The sequence below is a fragment of the Triturus cristatus genome, chromosome 12, assembly GCF_964204655.1.
Source record: "Triturus cristatus chromosome 12, aTriCri1.1, whole genome shotgun sequence".
Lineage (NCBI taxonomy): Eukaryota > Metazoa > Chordata > Amphibia > Caudata > Salamandridae > Triturus > Triturus cristatus.
This window is the reverse complement of record NC_140595.1, coordinates 200,548,448-200,565,473: the sequence shown is the minus strand read 5'-3', so window position 1 is coordinate 200,565,473 and position 17,026 is coordinate 200,548,448. Positions and strand designations below refer to the sequence as shown.

General features: G+C 47.7%; 1 protein-coding gene across 5 annotated transcripts in view; it reads left to right on the top strand.

Annotated features, from left to right (window-relative positions):
* FCSK (fucose kinase) overlaps positions 1-17,026 on the top strand; it is an 808,393-nt gene that overhangs the window by 393,273 nt on the left and 398,094 nt on the right. For all 5 annotated transcript variants that reach the window (XM_085639472.1, XM_085639470.1, XM_085639473.1 and 2 more), the window contains one exon: positions 15,110-15,261. In XM_085639472.1, coding sequence (XP_085495598.1) covers positions 15,110-15,261 — 152 coding nt within the window. The remainder of the gene's footprint in view (positions 1-15,109; positions 15,262-17,026) is intronic.

Here is a 17,026-nt window from a genome sequence, read left to right as displayed (position 1 = left end):
CAGGAAAACCTCGGCTCGGTCGCGTCGGCGGTGTCTTTGTGGGAAGCGTTCAAAACAGTGCTGAGAGGAGAGGCCCTCTCACTGATAGCAGCGGCCAAGCGTCGGCGAGACGCGGAGGTCGCCCAGATTGAGGCGGAGATCGCGGATCTAGAGTTGGAGTTGGAGGGGGAGGTCACGGCAGCGGCACTGCACAATTTGAGCCTTAAGCAGTCGGAGTACAAGGCCCTTGTGACGGATGCGGCCAAAGCCTTGAGTAGGGAACAGCGGGGCCGCCTGTACGACGTCGGGGACAAGGCCGGGAAGTTAATCGCTTGGCTGGATAAAAAGGAACGGGTCAATCGTGTTGTGCCAGACCTCGTAACGGAGGATGGCGTCGTTGTCGCGGAACCGGATGGCATAGTCCAGTGCTTTGCGGATTACTTCCACACGGTCTATGCCTCAGTGTCGGACAGGCCAGTGGGGGATTCGTGTGAACTCCTGCGTGATCTTGATTTGCCTTGCCTCTCCGACATAGACAGAGACGATCTCGATGGCGATATCACAGTCGATGAAATCGCGGGGGCTATCCGTTCATTGCGCCCGGGCAAGGCCTCGGGCCCGAATGGCCTGCCAATTGAGTTCTACAAACTCCGGCCGGATAAGATCGCTCCGCATTTGCGAGCTATGTTCGTAGAGGCGCGGGAGACGGGATGTCTCCCACTCGACCAGCGCCTGGCAACAATCGTGGTCATACATAAAGATGGTAAGCCCAGGAACAGGTGCAGCTCATATAGGCCGATCTCGCTCCTTAATGCCGAGCCGAAGATCCTCGCTAAAATCCTTGCCAACCGTTTGGTCAGGGTGATCGGTGATCTGATCCACCCTGACCAATCCGGTTTCATCCCGCATCGTAACACCGCGTTGAACCTTAGGCGCATCCACGGCGTGATCGCAAGGGTGGGGACGATGCGGGAGCCGGCCATTGTGGCAGCGCTCGACGCAACGATGGCTTTCGATACGGTAGAGTGGGAGTACCTGTGGGCTGCGCTTGCGAAATTCGGCTTCGGAACTGGCTTTGTTGGCTGGGTGAGACTATTGTATGAAGGACCTCTCGCTAAAGTCGCGGTCAATGGTAGGGCGTCCCGTCCCTTTGAGCTGGGGAGGGGCACCAGGCAGGGCTGTCCCCTATCGCCGCTGTTGTTTGCTCTTGCTCTTGAGCCGCTGGCGGCCTGGATAAGATGGCACCCAGATGTGAGGGGGATTCGTTGGTCACCTGACCACGAGGACCGCATCTCCCTTTATGCCGACGATATTCTGCTCTATCTCACTACACCCCGGAAGTCCCTCATAGTTGTCTGCGATATTTTGACTTCCTTTGGGAGGAATTCGGGACTAACCATTAACTGGGGGAAGTCCTATCTGTACGCCCTGTGTGGAGACGTCCCGGTTCCCCCGCGGAATTGCCCGATTCAGATCGCCCGGGAGGGTTTCTTGTATCTTGGGATTTATATTTCTACCGACCCAACGGTACGGTACGAGAGGAACCTGCTCCCTCCGTTGACACGCCTGCGGCGGGATGTAGCGGGCTGGCGGCGGCTGCCGCTTTCCCTCCTTGGCCGTGCTGTGCTATTCAAAATGATGTCTCTTCCCCGTTTTCTCTATGCCCTGCAGAACACCCAGGAGCTGGTTCCGGCCAGCTACTTTCGGGAGGTTGAGAGTCTCCAGCGCTCGCTGCTGTGGGACGGCCGTCCGTGCATAGCGATAGCAAAACTAACTCTCCCGTGGTACGATGGGGGTATCGCGCTTCCTGACATCAGAAGATACTATTGGGCCTCCCAACTGAGTGCGATCAATCATGGAGTCTATGGCCCGGCGCTTAGCCCTGGCTTTGCTATGGACCGGTGGTTGCTGCGTGGGGGTGGCTACTTTAGAGCACTCTACTCGAGGCCCTCGGCTGGGTCCCTCACGGGGCCGACCGGGGTGGCGGTGCACGTGTGGAAGGCAGTCACGAACTCGTTGGGCTGGAAGGATAGGCTCACCCTCGCCACTCCGTTGTTCGACTCCGATATGTTGGGGAAACTTTGGCACTCGAAGGGATTCGAGAAATGGGATCTTATTGGCATCTCCAGGGTGGGGGACATGCTGGCCAAGGGGCGGATTAAGTCGTTTGACGAGCTACGGACGGAATATGCGCTGGAGGGCACGGAATATTTCCGGTATGCACAGGTGCGCCATGCACTGCGGTCGGTCCTCGTTGAGGGGGAAAAGGTGCCTGACTCCTCTCCCTTGGAGGACCGGATCTTGGACGGCCATATGCCGGAGAGCACAATCTCCCTAATCTACAAAAAGCTTGTTAACGTCCGGACCGACCTCCTCCTGGGGGTGCGGGATCAGTGGACTAGGGACGGCCTTGAGCTGGACGATGAGGATTGGCAGTATGCCGTCTCCTCCCCTAAGGAGGACGCGATCCCGGCAAGATTAAGGCTGGTCCAGCTTAAGATACTGCACAGAGTCTATGTCACTGGGCCCCGGCTGGTCCACATGGGTTTCTCCGAGGATGGGCTATGTAAGAGAGGCTGCGGGATGGTGGGCACCTTTCTGCATATCATATGGGAGTGTGGTGTGATTGCAGAGTTTTGGAAGCGAATTCATGTTGTGATGCAGGAGGTCACGGGTATTGTACTGCAGCCAGAGGCGCGGCGCTGTCTTTTGAATGTGTGGGGTCCTACAGATTATGACGCTGCGCAGACTCAGTGGGTGACCCTAGGCAATATGGTGGCTAAGCGAGATATAGCACGACTGTGGGGCTCTCAGAGCCCGCCCACCCTGGATGCATGGAGGGACAACATGGACTGGAGCATGTTTCGGGAGAAAACGGTGTATAGTGCTCGGGGGAGGCCTAAGAAATGGCATAAGATATGGGGAAGTTGGAACCAGTATAGGGGGGACATATGTCTGCCTCCTGCCACTGAACCACCTGAGGAGCAACTTTCCCCCTAGCCTCACTTCCAACTTGGGTTCTTATGATGCAACTCTGCTAGAATGTTAGCGCCTCTGCTTCTCCCTCATCCTCCCGATCGGTGGCTTTGACTTGATGTTGGAAATGGGGCCACGCCCCCGTCGGGAACTGGCACGAACTTATGGTACCTACTGCCTTGCTTGTTGTGTTTATTGTAGGTAGTTTTCAAAAACGAAACCTTTGTCTTTCTCCTATATTAGAGCTGTGGACGACTCTATGTGTTGATTGATTAGCTGCCGAACCTCCGGGATGTCGGCTGAATAGCTGTGTTTCTGACTTATACGGATAAAGGTTTAAAAAAAAAAAAAAAAAAAAAAATAATGAAAGTGTGCCCAAACTCGACTTTGGTGTTTGGGGCACTTAAAATGGACAACCTACAATGTTTTGGCATATTAGAGACCCCCAGGGTCTCCCCTAGGTATCCCAGGGGCGATGGGGTCAGTTATTCATAAGGTACGCCCATATAAAATGAGTTTTTATATGCCTGGGTAAAGTGAAATTTCACATTTCACTCCCCACATTGTGGTACAGTGCTACTCAAATTCGACTTTGATGCTAGGAACACTGTAGAGGAAGAATCTGCAATATTTCTACAGATTCAGAACCCCTAAAGTCTCTCCTAGTTGCACATGGGGTGGAGTTCCTGTAGATATAAGACAAGTACTTATAAAATATGTTTTTGTAAGTCCTGGTGCTGGAAAAATGGCCCAAGTCATTTTTCCCATTGCAAATTCCCTGTTACATAGCTTAACATGGTAGGAAGTTATTGATTAATAACTCTTGATAGGAGAGGGATAGAAATGCCATTCAAAGACTTCCCAGAATGGTATTAATAAATCCAACAATATCAAATTGTTGAATTTCTCCTAAAGTGTACATACAAGAAGTTATAAGACGTTCTTGTTTGTAAGTCCAAATTCAGCCTTCCAGTGGTCTGCCATGATTGGTCAGAGTTAAGTGGATTAGCCAGGCTGCCTTGAAGAGGTGATAAAGAGCCCCTGGGGTTAACCACCTCTGCTGGCAGGGCAGTGTGCTGTTCCATAGGAATGCCAGGCCAGGGGGAGAAGTCGTAAACTATGCTCTTCAGAGGGGAGAGTAGAGACCATTGTCATTTACAGCTCTGAACTTCCTACCTTAGGCAGATGGTGGGATTGAGGAAGGTATGAGCAGATGCAGGGGGGAGAGTCTAAGTACATTAGCCATCCTAGGGGTGTGTTTAGCCAGGTCTTACCTCCTTGCTGGAAAATCAGCCATTATGTATTTGGAAGATTTGATGCACTCTGGGACAAAATAATGCCACACTCTACAGGATGTGGTCATAACGTTGAGGAGTTACCCTGCTCCCATTGGTCAGAAGTGACCTCCTGCATGACCCAGAGAACTTGGAATAAGTACCTGAGAGGGGCAGTGCCCTCCAGATCTGCTGCTTGAAACCTACTGAAGCAAGAAGTGTCCTGCTGAGAAGTTTTGCTGTGCAAAGATTTCTAATGCCTGACCTCTGAAAACTGCACCATCTGAAACTACAGCCCTGTGGATTATTTTTCTGAGAAAGGAAAGAGTGGACTCCCTGAAAGCTACAGGTTAAAAGAGCTCAACTGGAACATCACCAACTAAATCTACACCTTGGAGAACCATCAGTGGATTTGTAAGGGTTTTGTACCAGTGGATTGTGGGAACTGACGTCCTCAACTTTCAAGGACCATCTTGGAGCTTCCAGTCCCTTGGAGTAAGTTTGAGACACTTTGGGCCCTCTTGAGGAACTTCGGGAAGAAGCTCAAGAAGTTTGGAGAACTTGGAGCAACTTTGAGAAAAAGCTCCATAGAGGGACCGACTCAACCTGGTAAGCCAGGCCGCCTGCCTTCAACCACGAGCCGGCCAAGCCAACCAGGTTCATGCGGCTAAAAGCTCCATCGCTTCAACTTCCAGAGATTGACCGGGACTAGAAGAAATCTGAAGCCGGCGAACCCTCACCAGATCTGGCTTCATGAGGAGCATCGAGAGACCCCGCGAAAAAAAGCCCCCAAAAAGTTTCTAAGTCCGCTCGTAGAAACGGTGACCGGGAGCAACCGCGAGAGCCAAGCCGCCTGCCTTCCATCGCGTGTCGGCCTGGATTCCTGGGTTGTCCCGCTGAAGCTATCTTGAAATATTTTCTAAGTCCCCTCCAGGGAAGCTGACCGGGACCTCGTCACAAGTCAAGCCGGCGAACCCTCACCGGATCCGGACTGGCTGGGAACTTTGAGGACCCTCGGGAAGAAAAACTCCAGAAACGTTTCTAAGTGTGAAGGTAGAAACTGAGACCGGGACCTGCCGGGAGCTGTAGCCGCTCAGGGCTCCATTGCGCTCGGCCTGAAACTTTGACTTTGGTCTGGTCTATCGCGAGCAGGTATCACAATATGGTGCTATAATCTTCTAAGTGTTTTTAAGATTTTATTAAATCTTTGAAAATTCATATCTCCGGGTCCCTACATTGGATTCTTGTCGTTTTGGTGTCATTTTAAAGATAAAAATATTTACTATCTTTATAAATTGGTGTTGGATTTTTATTATGTGTTGTGTCTTAATTATTTACTGAAATGGTGTTTTTAAATGCTTTACATACCTGTCTTTAAAGTTAAGGCTGTCTTCTCACAGCCACGTTACCAAGGGTTGAGCATAGGAATAATTTTCTAAGACCTATGCTGAGTCCTACCATGTGTTAGTGGCCTTATTGCCAGTGGCAGACCTACATTTGACCCTACCAATAATCCACTTTCCAACACTCCCATACTTACGGATTTTGTGAAAAAAAATATATCGAGGTGCATTTCTGTAACATAGTAAATACACACAGCTGGTTTAATAAGGCAGTGATCACAAGACCAGCGAGTTACCAGAGCTGGAACTGGTTTGACCAGCACAGATCTTCTAAAACTATAGCACCTGCTCTCCCCACTTCTAAGGTGGACCCTCCTTCCAAGCGATGGCCCCTACGGTGAGGATAGGTGCACCTGTTTTGCAGTTGGACAAAGTGGATGCTGGTAGTTCATAGCTGATGCAAGTATTGTATGTTTAGAGCCCCCATATTACCTAACATTAACAATATCAGCCTGTCCAGTAACCCTTCCTTGTTGCTCTGCAGGAGTTGGCAGTCCAGTCTCATATCACACTTGGAGGAAAATTTGCAGTTACAGTCCGGGTAGAAAGAATTTTTAGTTTTGGGAATGAATTAGGGAATATTTCTGTGTATTGCTTAAAAACCTGTGTGTTGTGGCAGTGGGGTTACCAAAATGTGCACCTTGCAGTACCTAGAGTATAGGACATGAAAAAATGCCACCGAGTAGCACAACACCGCTGACCTTTAGGATGAATATAAACATTGGTGCTAGACGTCGTTAAGACGACGTTGGTTATGTTTAATTTTAGAGTGGCAAAGACATCAAACATGGTGGACAAGAAGACCCAGTGGGGGCTAGGGATCACCCCCTTGGTCCCACTTAGTAGAAAGTGCAAAAATGTAGTTGGTGGAGGGCAAACTAAAACCGTCAGGTAAGCATTTTTTAGCCCTGTTTTGGTTAACAAGTCGCTGGTAGGACGTTGAAAATGAAGGCGTTCTTGCAGAAAGGCCAAGCCGTGAGATGGAGCGAACAAGCTCTTCAGAAGATCACGTTGAGGCCTATTTTGACAGGGGAAGTGGGAACGCTTAAGGACAACTAGCAGCTTTTTAAAATGGCCGCCTTCGGAGGGCGTGCCGGCCAGTAGGGCCTTTGAAGTCTTAAATGTACCTAGCAATGTGCAGATCTCATCTTTGTACTACAACAATGTGCCGGAAAGCAGAGGGGAATACCCCCTAAAATCTATCGCCCTTCAGAGAATATATAGTAAAAAAAAAGTACAAGGCTAAAAACATACATGTTGTGTTATTAATAAAACCACTTCAGTTTTTTTTTTTACTTTCGTACAAAACTTGTAAATTGTATATCAAAAACGTACATTGTCTTAAAATGGTAAATATTTTTAGGGAATAATATTTAGTACAGTATGCAGGACTCTAACTGTTTTTTCCAGTCTGTAATGGTGCTGCTGCCCTCACCTTCAATTCTGGGCTCTTTGCTCACCTTTACCTGTTCACTTCACTGGAGACGGTTTCCGTTAGGATGGTAAAAACATAATATACATTTTGTATTGATATTTCTTTGCTAAGGTGAATCCAAAAAGAATAATGGAATAATACTTCTTCCATGAATTATTCATTTTAAGCCTTCTGTTATTCATTAAATAATTGCCTTGTACTTGGAGATGAGAAGCCCACTTGCACATTTTCTATTTTACAAGTTCTGTCCAGAATAAGATTTGTTGTCGCATTAAATATTGCGCATCCACAAGAATAAATGATTATTCAAAGATTCCCAGGTCTAATGTGAATTTCTCGTGCGCGCTTCCGTCTTCCTAATTGGAGCTATAGATGCTGAAATATTTTATGACCTTTTCTAATTCTAAGGTCGTTTATCACTCTTGGGCGCTACCTCCCCCTGCTCAGCTTCTGTGCCTCAATATTATTAGCAATAACTGCCATTGCTCCCATATTTACAACCTGCGGGTTCCTAATGATTCCCTGGGACGTGTACACAGTAAATAGGTTTCTTGTACAAGAGTAATAGCCAGCTGCTAATTCCCAATATATGGTGCAATACTATTTCATTTTAGTGTACTCTGAAGGCTGTTTAGGTACCATAACATTGTACGCAGTTATCCAATCTCTTTTGAAGAAACAACATCACTTGTTTATCTTCCTTGACCAATCGAAAGGGATCTTCACCCCCTGAACAATACCTTTCATTTAGTCCTCTGTGCTTTTTTAGGATCGAGCCTGCCAGAGCATGCAGTAGCGCAAGTGTCTCGCTTGCGAGACCTGTAGTATACACAAAAGGGCTCGGAGCGCACCCGTTGCTTGCTATTTGTTGGCTTGCGTGGCACTCTTCTCTACAGCTTCGTAATTCGTCACTTCAGGCCTAACATCATTTCCGTTCCTCTCTGTGGAGCAGGGATCAAGCACTGATTGATTCAACGGAATAAGGGCCTGTTCTCCAAAGATGAGGATTATTTTATTTCAAAGCAACATTGTTTTTATTCTTACGTGTAATTTCTGAAGTTATGCTTCAACACATAATCGTGCAGTACACCCCAATCGAATCCACCCCACTCCAAGCCAACCCTCCTCACCCTGCACCAATCAGCCCCACTCTTTCTAATTCATCCCAGACCAATCTAATACAATCCACCCCACTCCGATCTGAACCACTCACCCCAATACAATCAACTCTAATTCTCCACACTCCAATTTCCTAACACATCCCACTCCAATCTGCCTCACTCCAATTCACCCCACTCCAATCCAAAACAATCAGCCCCACTAAAATATTCCACTCTCCAATCTGCCCCACTCCAATCTCCAATAATCTGCTCCTCTCCAATCTGCTCAACTCCAGTCCAAAACAATTTGACCCACTCCAATCTGCCCTACTCAATCCAAAACAATCTGCTCCACTCCAATCTGCCCCGTTCTAAACTGCCCTACTCTGATCTGCCCCACTCCAATCCAAAACAATCTGCTCCACTCCAAAACAAAGCAGTACAAAAGGGGGTGGTGATGGACGGAGCATCAGAACCAATCAAACACTCACACCCAGTCAACAGATCTGGGTTTGATAAATCACCGTTCTTTAGCCCACTCTGCCACCCCAGTTCAGACATGGCCATATGCAAATCAGTCTGACCCTGTGCCTCATGGGAACAGTCCAGCCCGAACTGCCAAGCCATGCCTTTCCTGGACTGGAAACAAGCTTCCTAGGACCGGTTTCTGGCATTTCAGCCGTCTTCAGCCAGGCTTGCTTGAATCCAGTGGCAAAGTGAGCAAGGGACTCACGTCTGAGCATACCCTGCCAACTTATGGCGAACAAAGTGGTACAAAAGGGGGTGGTGATGGACGGAGCATCAGAACCAATCAAACACTCTTTGATATCCATTCCTATAGAACACTTGTGCAGTTGATGTACAGACAGTCTGCCTCCCCGACAGGTAGGCCCCGCTGTGTAGTGTGGTCTCTCGAACCTACGGTCAGTTTGTCTCCCTGACAGGTAGGCCCTACCCCGCTTCGTGGTGTGGTCTCTCGAGCCTACGGCCAGTCTGCCTCCCTGACAGGCAGTGTCAGATTGGTAAAGGGGGCACTCTGGCAATGCCTGAGGAGCCTTTATCCGAAGTCCAGCTGTGGGCTGCTTTTTTGAGCAGCCTGGACAGGGGATTCGGGCAGTTTCTGCATTGTTCGATGCTGCCAGCGGCCCAGTGGGTGCCTGAGTGGCCTTTCTGGAGGTAGATGGGTGTCCATTACCTCCCTTTTATCAATGGCCGAGGTGTCACTCCCTTTCTCTCACTTGGCCGGCTCATTAATATATGCATATTGAGAGGGGCAGGTGGGCCTGAGCAAAAGTGGCCTCACTTGTTTTCAGGTGTGTTTCACCAGTGTAAACTAATCCATGATTTTTTTTTAACCTACCCCCATTTTTTAATAAAATTTCGCCGAAGCAGTGTTCTGCAGAAAGGCAATATGCAAATGTGGGCCACTTTATTTTAGCGTTCCGGGCCGATCTTTAATCCCAATCCAAACCTGCTGACAGGCAGGCCTCGCCCCGCTGGTGGTGTGGTCTCTCGTCTCAAGGCCGTGTGGTATAGTTCCCGCGTGCATTCTCTTTGCCCCTGCAGTGCCGAGGTAGACTTGGTGTCTCCCAGTGACGCGGTAGAGAATCACGGGCACCTGGAAGCATCCCCACATTAGACTAAGAAGGCAAGATAGGCTGCACTGCAAATGTTCCCGATAGGCTGCACTGCAAATGTTTCTCCTGCATGCGGGCTACAAATGGGTGCCCATTTTAGGTGGTGGGTATTCCAATAATTCGTAAGGTACAGTTACAATTTACGGGATTTTGCGGTATATGGTGGCACTAATGTACATATGGTGGCATTTCTGGCCATATAATGTCATTGCTTGGCAAGCTAATGAAAAGCACTGCCTGGCTCGCAAAGGGCGTTTTTAATGCCATGACATTATTCACCGGGCCCATATATATATATACATATGGACTGGGCACACACACAAATATAACCACGTCAGACATTACTGCCTAGACCAGGGGACTGATGGTTACATCGGTGTGGCGTTCTTTTACACTTCATCTGGCAGAGTGGAAGGTGCCAGTGTGTACATGTATGAGTGGGCATCCATGTGCATGTTTGTAAATAAGTGCATACATGTGTATGCGTGCGTTTCTGTGCATGTATTTCCATGCCTGCCAGTTTGTCTGCTGTGCATATATTTGTGTGTGTGTGTGTGTGTGTGTGTGTCCATATGTGTCGGTTCGTTTCAAATGAATGTTTACAAGGGTGTGTAGTAAGATTGGCTGTGAATATGAAATCGTTATATAGATTCTATGCCAATACTGGAGACATGTTGGCATTGTTTACTATCTGAAGCATTACTTGGCATATGATAAATATGTGGCAATGCTGGGCATATTGTGCCAGTTCTTTTGATGTATGCCCGCTCTAGCGTTACTGTGCATATTATGGCATTACATAGCATCTGTTGGTTGTACTGAGCACATGATTGCTTTACTTGGCATCGGATGGTATTGTGAGGGAAACCATGATATTGTCTGACTAATTATTGCTAACTCTTTTTATGTGATGGCTATCACTGGCTTTACTGACCATATTCTGACATTGATACGCTTAGGATGGCAGGACTAAGCCCGGGCAGAGTTTGCGGAGTTCCGCAAAGTGACAAAAACTCTGCCAAGCTATGCGGAGTTCCACGAGTGGCTGAGTGGGTTACCTTGTGCCGTTCGCACTGATTTCTAGAGCTGGGTGTTTGTCCCGTACTGTAAAAGCCGTGCGAACGGCATCTTGCACAGTGCAAGAGGGCGTTGCTTCTTTCTGCCGCTCGAGTAGAAGTTTTACTCGAGTGGTAGCTTCCTTAACGCGAATGGAAGACTTCTCAACACAAGGGGTAGTGACCTTCCGCGACCGCCCACATTGAGAAATCTCGCAGGAAAGAGGTCTAGCATTGGATTTTCCTCACTCACGATCACAATCTTACTGTTGCCGAGTGCAAGCAAGGTAAAAACTCGAAGCTGAGTTTTTCGGAGTTTGAAAAATTCTGCAAGCTCCGTGAACAGAGCGGAGTTCACCGCCCAGGCTTAGTCAGGACTGGCGTAATGATGGCATAACTGGCAAATTATACCATGGCTTGGGTTATAATGGTCATTCCGCAATGGCACTGCATATTATGAGAATCGCTTACACGTAAAATCCATTCCTGGCATAGTATGGTCATCCTTGCCATATCATGAGCAGCATTTTTATGCCATGGAAGAACAAGGCTGAAGTTGGACTTTCAAGAATGAACCTGGACGTGTGAGGCTGTACTTTGACCCTGTAAATCAGTGGTAGCCATTTGTTTGATGATTGTAGAAGTAGCTTATAGATTACAACATATGGGTGAATAAGTTCAGTCAGAGTTATGGTTTGAGCTTCTGATATCAGATACATATTGTACGTTTGATTAAGTCCTGAGACCCCAGCAATCATAAACTAGGCAAGGCATTGAAGACAGACCATGTACCTCCAGATCTATACATGCATCTCACTGAACGAGGGCATCATTCCTCTGCAGAGTTTCAAATGCCATGCATCATGTGGGAGAGTTCCTGAGCCACGGACACAGGTCATTGGCGTTTCCATTTATAAAGAGGGTCGATTATTAGATCCTGCTTGTTACTGACCATATTTATAAGGGATATGCCCACTGTAGGATTGAAGACCCTAGCATAGCTCTCATCAACTATGTGTTTTCCTGTGCAGGGGACTTGTATCATGAGCCCTTGACAGGTGTTCTGCATGATTTTGGATGTTGCTAACCAACAGTTTGCTAGACACTGTTGGGTGACACAAGTACACCAAAAACATTGCTTGTTTCATCTTGAGTGACTGCTGTCTCCAAGGCTAGGCCACGACCTGGCTAATGGTGAGCAGCAAGTGAATTTCAGTTGTGGGATTCATACCTATGTTTCCGCACCCAGGTGAGAGATGGCCTACTGGCTGTCTGGGTGAAAACTCTACTGTCTGTCAATACAGCTCCCCCAATTCTCACTGAGAATAAGAGGGTGCATAAACTAAGTCCTGAATACATGAGAGCTGTGGTACCACCTGTTAAGGTTCCTTATATGTACACAGCCTTTAAGATTGTAGAATGCTTCATCATTTTAGTACAACAGCAACGAATGATGGATGGAATGCTGAATTAATCAAACATTCACCCCCAGTCAAGAGATCTAGGTCAAATCCATTGTTTTTTGGCTCACCACGACACCCCAGTTGGGTCCCAGCGATATGCAAATCAGTCTTCACCCTGCTCCTCATGGGGACAGTCCAGCTCAAACTGCCAAAACAGGCCCTCCCTGGACCAGAAACGAGCATTCTGGGATCGGTTTCGGGGCAACGCCCCTCATCAGCTAGGCTAGCTTGAATCCAGTGGCAAAGCGAGCAAGGGACCCACGTCCGGGCATACCCATCCCGCTTAGGGCGAACAGTGGTAAAGTGCTCCGATTTACGGAGTGATGTCCTTTTTTTCTGTCTGTTTGATGAGAGACAGAAAAAAAAGAAGAAAGAACTATCCCCCACACCCAAGGAAAATACTCCCTGCATGCGAGAGTCATTAGTTATTTGTTTTCCAGTTTATTTACTGATCTATCTATTGATCTATCTCATATCGGTAAATTAAAAAAGAGGGCTCTGCGTCATTTTGTAGGCATGCATCCATAATAAGAGTTTGTATTGCTGATGCTGTACAGCATGGCTCAAAGGCATTGGCAAAGCCAATAGGTCCAAAAGGCAAGTACCATTAGCTTTGCTAGTACTTGTTTCAAAGAGACATAACACTGTGTAGACAATTGAGTTATTGTGAGATATTTATGTGCTAACTAATACTAATGTTTACCCCACAAACAGCCGTTAAGGGTAAGGCTTTACTGCTCAAACTTGCTACTTCCAAAAGTCAAACCTAGAGTGAGCTCATGGTACTAGCTTCTTCCTTTGCAATGCTCAGTTCAGCCCCTTCCGCCCAGTAGCAAAATACCCCAAACTCTGCATGGGAAGCACTGCTCGGACTGATACTATCCTTTTAACAAGATAGAGGTTCCTTTCTAATTACACCACCGTTTCACCATCAGTCGTCTGCTTCGAAGTTAAAACTAAAGATGGGTGGTGAACTTCGCTCTGCCAGCGGAGGTTGCCTAGTTTTGCCAACTCCGAGCTCCGCTGGGAACGTGGATTTTGGCAAAAAAACTCTGATTCCGCCACATGGCACTGTTTGCCCCTGCCGCCCACCCCTAAAGTAAGCAACCAGGCCTTGCTCCTGCCAGAGTCCTTACCTGGATCTCGGCGTGGCATTCTCCGTGCCCAGGCTGTCTCCACGTCCTCGACGGTGTAGGATTATCTTCCTGGGCTGCAACTAATGAAACCCCATTTGCTCCAGGACTCGCGAGGACTGCGCATGCGCACGCATGGAGAGTGGATACCAGGTTAAGGTCTCCAGTCTCCATGCGTGCGCATGCGAAATCCTCGCGAGTTCTGCAGCGAAGCGGTTTCATTCGTTGCAGCCCAGTACTGGAGAAGAAACACTGGGATCACTGCGACGACAGAGGTAAGCCGGTGTAAGCAGGTGGCAGTCTGGGGGTCAGGAACCCTCCATGACAAACGTGCAGTGCGTTGCTCAGCCAGATCTGTGACTCTGCTGCTGCATAGGGTGGAGTGGAGCTCCACGGAATTCAACAGAGTTCTTAAGCAACTCAGCGGAATTCCGCGTAGTGTCACTCCGCCAACTCCACCCACCCTTAGTTAAAACCAGAGGTAGACGCAATGAAAGCATCTTTAGATACCAAAGACCCACTTAATTACAGGCCTGTTTCCGGACTCCCTTTCCCTTCTGAAAGTGGGGGAAAATGCCATTAATCTAGAATTGTCAGCCTTCATCAAGCAAAATGAAATTTTGGATTCCTCACAGTTCAGTTTTCCTACACATTACAGCACAGAACTTGCCGTAATCATGGCTACTGAGGAGCTCAGACGAACACTGGACAACGGGGGAGCGCCACCCTGATTCGGTTAGATCTATCAGCAGCATTTGACACTTGTCAATCACAAAGCGCTCTCCCTGTTAGGTGCTTGCCTGTCGGAGCGATCACAGTGGGTCACTTTAGGTGACTTTGTGTCCCTCTGTTTTTGCATGCCGTGTGAGGTACCTCAGGGCTCCTCCCGGAGTCCCACTCTTTTTGAACGTTATGTCCCGTCCAGGTCATTAAGATCAGCAGATCTTGGAAATCTGATCGTGCCCAGGGTAATAAAGACCAAATGGGGCAGCAAGAGCATCATTACACCCACAGCTAAATTGTGGAACTCGCTGCCTACCTCTCTCAAGAAGGAGACTAACCTGCTGATATTTGGGATGAGACGAAAAACCTGGCTTTTCCGGGCATAAAACACTTATCTCCTCTGTACCCAGACGCATATGCTTTCAGGTAGCGCCTAGACACTTCAGGGTATTGCTGCGCTTTACAAATTATTCATTCATTCATTCAAAGCAGAAGTGAAGAGGTGATTGATTTTGTAGAAAGATCAGCCACCTCAGTTGATTGCATTTCAGCCTAACCACATAGGTGGGGTCAGCCAACCAAGAATTAAACCAAATTTCAGCTTTGGGTTTACCATGTGGCAAGAAGATATGTTACTTACTCAGAAATGCACCCCATTTTATTGATAGTTTGTGATGAGGACTCACACGGTACACAGTAGCTTGAAGTGAAGGCTGGTAGTCGTTTAAACGTGAGAGTATGAGCCCTGGGTCCAGATCAAGCATCTCAGGAACCTTCGCCCTTTAAACCTCTGGGTTCCAGTCTCTTCTCAGTACGATGTAGGGTGGTGCTGTTGTTGTGTTATATGTTTCTTTGCTGTAAAGGACCAGTGCAGAACGAAGCATTTCCAGGTGTAGTCACTTCTTTAGAGCTGCTTTGTTTCTTTCCACAGAGCTGGAAGTGCGCCAGAAGCGAGGAACCATCGCTGCAGGGACCCTCCTGCTCACCGTTGATGACCCAAAGGCCCATCTGGGCAGCGGCGGGGCCACACTTAATGCCCTACTCGTGGCAGCCGAACACCTCAGTGCCCGGGCTGGCTATACAGTGAGTGTGAGAATTGGATGGTTTGGGCACTTGTCACTGAGGACAGTGAGCAGCTGAAGGGTAGTCCCTGGAAGAGGCGTCGGATCCCAACATGTATAAGAGCTGGAAGGAGCAACTGTGCAAGGGAGCTGGAGTTTCTATTTCCATTGCAGACCTGCTGATAGAAGGATGGCATAGAGAGTAAAAAGGATAATCATTAGGAGTGATATGAATTTTATTCACCATGCTACCCCTTTCAATATCTGGCCTCTCAATGAAAATCACCTCGAAGGTTATAGGGGACATTGGACCAGATGTACCAAGATATTGGTCTCAAAAAGTGGTCACAAATTGCGACCAGTATCTCATTTTGCAAACCGACCTGTGTATTAATAGTTTGGCTCGCGAAAAAAGAAATCGTAGGGAGTCATAGAATGACCTACCTACTGAATATTATTTAGGCCAGTCACAATTTGAGGCCCTATATGGTTGGCTACAATCATAGTGATGGGGGCATGCAAGGGACAGCAGTCATCCATTCTTTTGATTACATTTCAAAGTTGAAAACCTTGTGTTTAATGCAGCCCAATTTCCTTAATGGAAAAAGGGTCTGTTTAAAAAACCAAAAACAAAAAAACGTTTTCAGTAGTGAACTTTAGCAAAAGTTGCCAGTTGTCCCCTGGACCACTGCCTTCTCTGCTTCCCAATAGGGAGGGGGCCAAAAAGGACTCCTTACCCTTCGGAAATCAGTTACACACCCAGAGTTCGTTACTGTTCAGTGTTTTCAACCAGAATTACAGTCACAATCATTGATACATATAGTCACAATTCACAGTTAGGAAGGAATCTTAAAATAAATCACTTCCAAATTGTGAATTGGTAACCATTTCTAAACCCTTTTTACGACTTGCTAAACCTTTACCCGCTCATAAAAGGTGTTTAGTAAATAGGGAAAAAAGGATTTTGTAGTCGCAAACTCTGTAATGTTGTGAATCACAGAGTTTGCCACACCAAAATCCCTTAGTACATCTGGCCCTTGGTTTGTAAACCATTCATTCTTTGGCCTCTCGCTGGAGGGATAGGGAAATTTGTCTGTAAACCTAAGCAATCCTTTACCATATTGAATTAATCAATCAGGGTTGGTAAAGCGCAACTACTCCCCCGTGAGGGTCTCAAGGTGCTGGGGAGGGGTGGGGCGGTTCCGTAGAGTGCTTATTCTTGAGTGATTAAGTCGAAGGCCTTCATTAGAAGTGTCCCGGAGCAGTATCTTGGGCAGGATTCCAATCCAGGCCATTTGAACATGCTTTATCCGGGGCTGGAATTGCCAGCCGTGCAAATACTGGAGCAGGTAATGCCAGGCCCTGAGACACTGGAGCCTAGTGCGGAGCTATGGTGGCAGCGGGCAGCAGTTGTGTCTGTCCTCCTCATGCACAACAGGGGGAGAAACTCTGCTAAGCTCTTCCATCACCTCCTCTGCTCCCCCTGCCGCCCATCTTCCACATCACAGCTCTACAAATGTGCCCCACATCCATTCACCACCTTTTCCAAGCAGGTGGGAAATGGATGCGGAGTTGGGCCAATTTTTTTTCTTGGAATGTGGAAATACTGCATCATTTGTCCTGGTATTCCTGTCCCAGGTGAATATTAATTGTAATCCCATTATTTTGGTGCAGAGATACCAGCTGGAATCTGTGACTCTGCCCTCTGCATCTCTCACTAAAATACAGGTGACAGCACATTACATATTGGCAAATTCTTCAGGGCCTAAATTGTAATAGGATAGATT